Below are 8,555 nucleotides of genomic sequence, written 5' to 3' on the forward strand. Positions count from 1 at the left end.
CGAGGCGGAGACCTTCTCCCGAGGCCGAGGCTGAGGCCGAGGCCTGAGGTCGGGCGAGGCGGAGCTCCCTGTTGCGCCCGAGGCCGAACTCGTGCGAGATCGTGACTCAGTTTTACCCTGGTGGTTGGCACAGTAGCCGGAGCGGGGCGAACAGTGATGTTTTCCTGTCAAAATGGTCAGTAAAGGGGCGAAGTGACTGCGATCTTCGACCTTGCCGACTGAGGCACGCGTGTCAGGATAAGGTGTCAGGCGATCCCCGCATTAAATGCGCATGCGATACGGTCGGTTGGCAGGGCGATCCGGCCGAGGTCGCTGCACGACAAAGTCTGTCCGAGCTGGGCTTCGGGTGAGCCGAGGGTGCGTCTGCTGACTGAGGGGACCCTCGGGCGAGGCGTGAATCTGTCCGGGACTACTGTCCTTGCCCGAGGCTGGGCTCGCGTCCCCTGGTAGACGAGGCCTGCGCTTTATCGATCGTTTATGGTTTGTTCTGAAGATGTTTTCCGGCCAGATTAAGGAGCATTGGGGGTACCCCTAATTACGGTCCCGACAGCTACTTCATAGCAATTACTAACGTTTAAAACCAATAAATAACCTTTCATTTTGCTGTTAGTGTGATAAATCATTGTTGCTTCATCCAATTCAGCAACCTTAAATACTATGGAGTCCATTGCGCTAATGTGGTCTCAGAAACGATCTAATGCTTGCAAGAGCCAAGAACGTCGTGTCGTGCTTGGGCTGTAGCCTCGGCCCGTAGTGCTGGCCTAGCCCGACACGATTTTTTTATTTTAAAAAAAGTATATACATATTTATAATTTATATTCAATATTAAAAATATCTGAGCATAATGTTTTACTGGTTAGACAGCTTCACCTAGTGTCTTCTGTCTTTATTCCATCAAGGCATGGGTTTGAACCTTACTTCCTGCACTATTTTTTAATATTTTACGCTGATTTAATCAAATGGGCCAACGGGCTAACGGGCTGGTCCGGCACTAGGCCAGAGTTGTGGCCCGTGTCGGGCCACCGTTTGGTCATCTATAGGTGTGCAGCCAGAGTTGTGGCCCGCGGGCGTCTGGCCCATGTCAGACTGCCGTTTGGCCATCTATAGCCATACAACGGATTAATTTGAAATATTTGTGCTTTAAATATAGTATACATAATTGTGTCGTGCACGGCGTGCCATGGCAGCGGGTATTCCTCCCGTGCAGCAAAAGGTACCATGCAGATTTTTTAAGGAGCGTGTTGACCATGTTATTTCTTTTATCTTTGCCACAAAAACAACTTCACTTCAAAAAATAACATTTTCAAGAACGCAGGCCCTGGCGAATCTCTGCTCCCAGTTGGAATTACACTAGAGTAAAAGCTACAGCATGGATGATCACATTGAGAACAGCAGGTTGATCTGCTTACAAAAAGGATGGGCAGCAGTGATTAGCTTCCTTCTGTACAGCAACCTAACCCAGAGCTCTAAACTAGGAGAGCCAAAAAAAACTATGAAACAGAGTACCTCCTGTTCCTAACAGCGGGAAGAGGGGAGGGCTTCACTTCTGCAGGCTTTGCTGACAACGGTGGGCTCTGGGAGCTGCCAGACGTCTCCGAGCCTTTGCCGCCATGCTCGCCTTGCCCCTTGCTGCTCCACAGCTTGTCGAAGATCCTCCTGGACCGCGACTGCGGCAGGAGGCCCCCGAGCTGGTCTTTGAAGCTGTTCCTGCCGCCGCCCCTGTGCTCGCTGTCGCTGGTCCGGTGGTGCTGGCGGCTCTCCCTCGCGCTCAGGCTCGTCACCTGCTTATCTAGTGACTCTGGATGCTTCGGTATCCGCCTTTCGCAGGGTTCGCACTGATCCTGCGTAGGCCGTGTGCAAGCGTGTTCTCCGTTGTCAACCAGGGCGAGTTCTTTGCCCGAGCCGGCCCTCAGCTGCTGGAAGAAGAGGACCTGAACCACCAACCGGAGAGGCAGGCGGTCGTTTTGCGTGGCGTGCATGGACGCGTCCGTGCTGAGCTTCTTCACATCCACCAGACTGCAGATCTTCTTCTTCTCGGATTTATTTATGTCCGGGTGTTGCTGATTAGAATTAGAAATAACAAATCTTATCATTCATAAGTATAAACAATCAAGCAACGTACAATAGCAACCATTGAACATCATAGTGTTTGCCTTTTTATCTTTGAACATACCTTGAGATATGCATCAACTGCATAGTAAAGGGTGTCATGAACTGGCCTAGCCGCTTCGGGCACGGCTGTCGCTAGTTCAACAAACATAGGCAGTGAAGGGGCTTGATCTGAAGCTACTTCAGACAGGTAGCCATCAACAAGCTCTCCCACCGCCAAGGTTGATTCTTGCTCAAAGTTGAGCTCGATCATCTTCTCATCAGACTTCTCAATGAAACCGCCATTATGAGACAGCGCGGTTCTCGCAACAAATCTCTGCACAAGATCATGCACCAACCGAACATCATATGTACCATCATTAGGCGGCGAGGTAGCAGGTAGCAAGAGATCCTTCACAGTAGCTTTGTGCAACTGGAAGCTGATCCTTCTGATGAGTTCTTCCTTCACGTGCTCCCCGCCTCCCACTAGTATAGCCACCTTCAGCAGTTTCAAGAGAAACCTGCAAGAACAGCCTGAGCTCTTATCAGAAGGCAACAACCATATTAGTGTCTCGACCAGACATTGGTTCCTCCTCATGTGACCCTCGGCAACCAGTGCATCGTAGGAGTCTGGCAGCCATCTAACCGCATATGCCTTAAGTGCCTCTCCTATCAGTTCAGGTGACATTCTCCCCTTGGATTTGATAGCAACCATGACTCTCCTATACAGGTCAACATCCAATTCACACAAGTCCTCAACCCACCAATCTTTGGGAGCTATCGATGGTTTTCCTGCCGACTCGACTATTTCAGCACAAGCTCCTCCCTTCTTGCTGTTATTATGGCTGTATGACCAGGTCACATTGGCAGGATCCACAGATGTCTTGGAAGCGATGGCATCGATGCATCTGCCCACAACCTTCAGCTCCTCAGACCACGGCGACAGGGCCTTCGTTCTCTGGAGGACGATGATAGAATCCTTCCAGCTGCGAAGTATGCTAGAGTTCATGAAGACCTCGATTTTAAATATCAGATTCCCCTTCTCCATCTCCTCGGTCATTTCAAGATACTCCGCTGCGCATCTTGCTGCTACAACGTTGTGTGGACTGAGGGTGACCACCATCCCGTAGCAGAACTTGGCACATATTTCAAACGATTTTGCTCCCCCTGGAAGGTCATCTATGCGGACCTCATCGGTCGTCTCCTCGGTGGCCTTAAGAACTAACCTTTGAAGCCTGCTGCTCTTGGAAATGAGGGGAAACTGTATATGACAACCAAATCAAACATAAATGTTTCAAACTTTAGTCATCTGTAATAAATGTATATTGTAACGTATACGAGTAATGGGAATCCAACACAAAAGTAAAAGCATCCAAAATAAAATATATGCAGATTGCAGGTAACATGCAGCAAGTAATTGGTGGCTGGATTATTAATAAAACTCGGCCAGCAGGAAAAGACAGTCTCCACGAAAACTAACCCCGTGCAAGAGTGCAAGAGGAGGGTCTAGGCCAGATCTTTCCCTCATAGGTAAGTTCACACACAACTAGGGAAATCGGTAAGTGACCTAAAATTCGCTCTCACTAGGATTTAAACTCAGGACCTAAAAAGTGCTACTCATATCACCTAACCAACTCAGCTAGAAGCTCTTTTGTTGTGGCTGATCATACACAATAACAAAAAATTTCTTCAGTTTGAGTTTTCAGCTGAACTATTGTCACAGTTTTTCCCCCCTGAAATGTCAATAAAAAGGAACATCTGAAGTAGTATCCGGTAGATAAAGGAAAGAGACAGCCCAACAACAATCTTGAGCGAAACATAAATGTGAGAACATTCTATCACGAGAGTATGACACATAACCCCTCAAATTTGTATTTAGGCCAGAAGGCCTCAGGAAATGACCAAATATGTATCCTGCAATAGCTCTGACCAAATATGTATCTTGCAATAGTTCTGACAGAGACAACTTTTGTCATTATTTTTTTTAAAAAAAAGATACAGTTCTACACCAGTGCAATAGCAGAAAATGCTGCGCACCAACCTTGTGTAAGTAAAACTTTACTTCACGAACATGCACCACAACATCTGTTGCAAGGTCAGAGGCCACATATCTGCATGCATCGGCAACAAATTGTAAGCAAAAGCATATTGCAGGATAACACACAAATATATTTCTCATAATAGTCAGGGAAAGATAAGTAGTTTAGCCAGAAATAGATACTCCTCTGTCTCAAAATAAAATTTGTTTTTAGCTTTTTAGTGGTTTCGTACAATACTTGATGCATGTATTATATATATGTGTGTCTACATTCATTATCATCTAGTTGAGTATAGACATAAATTATCATGCATAAGTGCATAACCTAAGATCGATGCCAGAACTTTATGAACCAAAGAGTTAGCAGAGGTTGAAGACTCCACAGTCAACTTGCATGTCTGACCAATGCATACATTTTGATACATCATCAGTAATCAGGCATATTGACAACAATGTATGCGTAAAGCTTATCTTAGGCTCTAAAGGTCCTGTCAAAGACCTGAAGCACTACCGGCCAATAATGGAGGCAAACATGCCGTAGCTGTTCGGTTAATCACTTGACTGTACAGGCTGCTTTCCAGTTATTCCAGTTCAACTAACAAAAGCAGCCAAAGGAAAGGAGGTGTCACACCGTCACTAGAGTTGGTAAACAGCACGCGCACGTAGAGATGGCAATGGGTACCCGCTACCCGAAACCCGGTGGGTTTTTGCTCTATTAGGGTATGGGTTTGGGTCAATTTCTTTACCCATGGGTTTGTTAATGGGTTCAAATGAAAACCCAACGGGTACGTGGGTATGGGTTTGTTCTTCCACTACCCATACTCGCAAACCCATGGATTTTTTAAACCCGCCTTAAAATCAACATTCCTTATAAATATGTCTCATAATATTATTAATTGAATATGTTATAATTGAAATAAAGTTCATGTAACAAATTTTAGGCTAAAATTAGTTATAACTTGTTCCTTTTATGCTAGCTTATTAATGTATTGATTGTCATTTACATGATGAATTATTTTTTATGTTGATGTTAGTAGGTATGGGAAACCCGTTGGGTACCCAAAACCCGCATGGGTATGAGTTTGGGAAAAATTTTATACCCGTCATGGGTTGGGTTTTTTAGCGGGCGTATTTTTTCTTCGCGGGTACGGGTTTGGGCAAGTAATAATCAGCGGGTTTTTACCCATTGCCATCTCTACGCGCACGCGATGGGTTAGACACTAAGATCCAAAACCTCTCATGTTCGCTTGAGCTTAACACCACGGAGAATCCGGATGGGCCAAACTGAGAGATCTTTGTAATTCCTTGGTGCGGTTAACCAACCGCGGCAAAAGCATATCACCACAATATCCACCACGAAAGTGCCACTTATATATATTACTGCTACTTTGCACTCATCAGTGGTGCATAAATACTACTGGATTGTTTCAAAAGGTAAGCTGCGGCGAAGCAACTTGAGGTGGATTCTTTGACGTGAGGAAAAGTGAACGCTGATCAATGATTAGGGAGACGGTGAGATGACCGTCGTTCTCTACTTTCCCTAACAATAAACTAGCCCCAGCCCAGCTACCTTTACCAAGTTGCCCAGATCAAACAGCAAGACGTAGTGGTATCTACCATATAATAACGCAAGAGTAAAGAGTAAATAAAAGCATAGTGCTTGTACCCCTCAGATCTGACCTGCAGCTAGCAGATAAAGCAAGTACAAATTCAGATTGAAAAAAAAAGCCTACAGCAAAGCCATGCTCCTACTTTCTAGCCAGGAAGCGAAACAGAACAATCCGGTTCAAACGCAAGCACAGCACAAAGTAACGGATACCAAGAAAGAAGCCTGTTATAAACAAACAAGAGCATTGGTGAAAATAAACTAGGCTTGAGCTCTATGGCCCAATGATGAATCGCATCTCGACGAGAGTAGTTTTTTAATCAGGGGATTGCCCCATCGCGGTAAAACAAATCGCCGAACAGCTAGCGAGTAGCATGACGACAACGGGATGGACACAAACAACTATTCCCAAGAGAAACAAGGAATGCCAGCGTGAAAGTCCAGAAATAGGGGAATTTTTTAATTTCTTTTTACATGTATCTAGTTCAGAAAATAGCATCATGCAACAGATAAATATTCCCTAGTTATCGCTGGATAGTTTAATTTTGTACTATCGAGCGACAACTAAAACGAAATAGAGAAAGTAGAATGCAGAGAATACTCTCCCAACCCCCAATCCCCCCACCCCCACCCGAAAAAAACATCCGGGAACAGGTAGGAAAAGAAACTATGAATACAGCATTGTTGCAGTCCATTGAAGGCCTCAAGCGGCGGGTTGAGATGGAAAAGGTCAAACTTTTTGGAGGAAACGGCAAGTACCAACGAATTTGGTGGTATCGGCAATCAGAAAAAAAGTGTGCCTCCTATATACGCAACAACAAAAAGAATCCAAGTACAATGTCACGTCGAAATCAAGGAACGAGGCAGGAAAGGACAAGAGAGTTGGTTATTCTGAAACCACAGTCCAAACAAGAACATGCATGGTGGTGAAAGAAGGTCTCGAAACCGCCCCCGGCCCCATGTTAGCACCCGCCACCTTCGCCAATCGCCATCATCGTCTCACAAAACAGAGTTGTTCTTCTAGCTAAAGGAAACCCCTCCAAATTAGATGGGAAATAAAAGAGAGGTCTTTGGCGCCCTCACCACCACCACCACCACCACCACCACCACCACCACCACCACCACCACCACAGTTAATGGAGTGAATGGTACTGTTGCATCATTCGACCGCCGCACGGGGACGAGGCCGAGCAGGCTGTTGGTAATCAGCCGGACTCGAGCGTCCGACAAAGAAAAGCGCATGGTTTTTTTTCTTACAAGATCAAGAGGATGCGGCGATCCTAGGGAGCAGCGTCGGGTAGATGCCATAGGACAGACTGTGAGGCAGCAAAGATCACCGCACTGCGCACTGGGCCTGAGCAGGAGAGAGAGAGAGAGATGGTTGAGGGAGAAGAGAAAGTGAGGCGTGTGCTCACCGGACGTCGGCGCCGTCGGACTGGAAAGCATCGGGCTTGGAGCCCAGCTTCATGAACTTCATCCTCCCTGCGCGCCTTTCTCCTCTTCTTTTCCTCTCAGAGCCGCGCTCCCATGCACCGCGCCACGAGAAAGCAGCCGTGAGGAGCTTTGCAGCTCCGCGCTGGTGTGGTGCTGCTGCTGCTGCTCCAACGAAGAGGCGGTCGGTGAATATAATGGGACTGAATGAACGCGGCAGTTAACGGAGAGCGGAGCGGGGCGCGCTCACTTGGGACTCACTCGGAGGAGACGAGCAGAGCAGGAGGAGGAAGGAGGGAGCGCGGCCAATGATGCCGTGGCGTGTGAGTGATGGGATATTATTGAACCCAAAGCCGCCCTGGTCTCTGCACTGCACCCAACTCGTCTCTCTCTCTCTCTCTCTCTCTCTCTGCTGCTGCTCTTCTCTGGCCTCCTCGGCCTGCCAAAGCCGCCCTTCTCGTTGCTTGCTGCAATGTCAGTCAATACGGTCTCTCTCTCTCTCTGACCAGAAGAGCCTGTGGCGTAGCCTTTTTCGGCCCTCCCTAGCTATATGGCTGCGCTGCGCGCCTCTCTTTCTTCGCTTCAACGAACATGGCCGTGGGACTGTCTCGCAGTCGCAGTGCTTACTCCACGGTTAGCCAGTCTGATTAGTTTCCCCTTTAGCACTGTCTCCAGCTTTATTAATAGATAGAGAGCATTTCAGTTCAGGGTGCGCGGTGGGTGGTGCCATCCGTGTTGGGTGCATTGCAGTGGGGAGTGAGGGAGGGCCTTCGCGCACTTCACACAGGCAGCACACGTCCGTTTCCGTGTGCGCCGCGCTAGGCAGCAGCAAGAGCCATGTCTTTTTCACCTCAATAGATTTGAGGACGAGGCAATAATGACGTCGTCTTCGCAACCCCTCACGTAGACTCTCTTCTAGAAGGTTTCTCCCAAGTTCTCAGCATTATTGCTAACCATTCAGGCATTTCCTGGAGGCCATTGCACCTCGCGGGGCCTAGCTAACGTATCAAAACAACTGCAATCTTCTCGCAAATCTCCCTCTCGATCTTGTCAAAAGTTACCGTTTTCCCTTGACAAATTCGGCTAATAAAGTTGGTTGGTAAACCCCGACCGGGTAATAATATCACTATATATACCAGCTACTAGTTGGCACCGGTCACGGGCCAAAGCGGGCAGCCAAGTCAACTGACGACCAGATTTACAAATTACAAGGCTAGTTAATACAAGCGCGCGTAGGTGGACACATGTCTTCCTTTTCAACTTTATAGATGGTGTACATTTTTTCCTTTGATACAGGAAGATTTTATTAATGACTTCAAGCACATTACATCGAGGAGATACAAGCCCTTAAAATTTCTTCTAGCCTCTGCTTAAGGAGCACACAGCTTTGAA

At 47.2% G+C, this 8,555-nt stretch overlaps 1 protein-coding gene across 5 annotated transcripts; it reads right to left on the reverse strand.

The window, feature by feature from the left end:
• Positions 1-1,283: 1,283 nt before the first annotated feature.
• On the reverse strand, positions 1,284-7,816 carry LOC100281544 (putative phototropic-resoponsive NPH3 family protein). 5 transcript variants are annotated; one of them, XM_008669709.4, is made up of 5 exons: positions 7,425-7,816; positions 7,148-7,325; positions 4,130-4,199; positions 2,174-3,349; positions 1,287-2,060 (listed from the first exon to the last, which is right to left on the reverse strand). In XM_008669709.4, the coding sequence occupies exons 2-5, from the start codon at positions 7,207-7,209 to the stop codon at positions 1,491-1,493; spliced, it is 1,878 nt and encodes a 625-aa protein (XP_008667931.1). In that variant the 5' UTR covers positions 7,210-7,325; positions 7,425-7,816; the 3' UTR covers positions 1,287-1,490. The 5 variants fall into 5 exon arrangements, with proteins under 5 accessions (NP_001147935.1, XP_008667931.1, XP_008667928.1 ...); XM_008669706.4 differs by having other exon boundaries at positions 7,148-7,328; XM_020547711.2 differs by having other exon boundaries at positions 7,414-7,815.
• Between the last annotated feature and the right edge of the window lie 739 nt (positions 7,817-8,555).

Source organism: Zea mays, chromosome 2 (genome assembly GCF_902167145.1).
Source record: "Zea mays cultivar B73 chromosome 2, Zm-B73-REFERENCE-NAM-5.0, whole genome shotgun sequence".
In the NCBI taxonomy this organism is placed as follows: Eukaryota; Viridiplantae; Streptophyta; class Magnoliopsida; order Poales; family Poaceae; genus Zea; species Zea mays.

Excerpts from the sequence above, each read along its gene's own strand:
- LOC100281544 (NM_001154463.3), bottom strand. The coding sequence starts at position 7,209 with ATGAAGTTCATGAAGCTGGGCTCCAAGCCCGATGCTTTCCAGTCCGAC. Across the intron at positions 3,350-4,129 it reads TAAAGTTTTACTTACACAAG|TTTCCCCTCATTTCCAAGAG; the intron begins GTTGGTGCGCAG and ends TGTCATATACAG. Across the intron at positions 2,061-2,173 it reads CAGTTGATGCATATCTCAAG|CAACACCCGGACATAAATAA; the intron begins GTATGTTCAAAG and ends AATTCTAATCAG.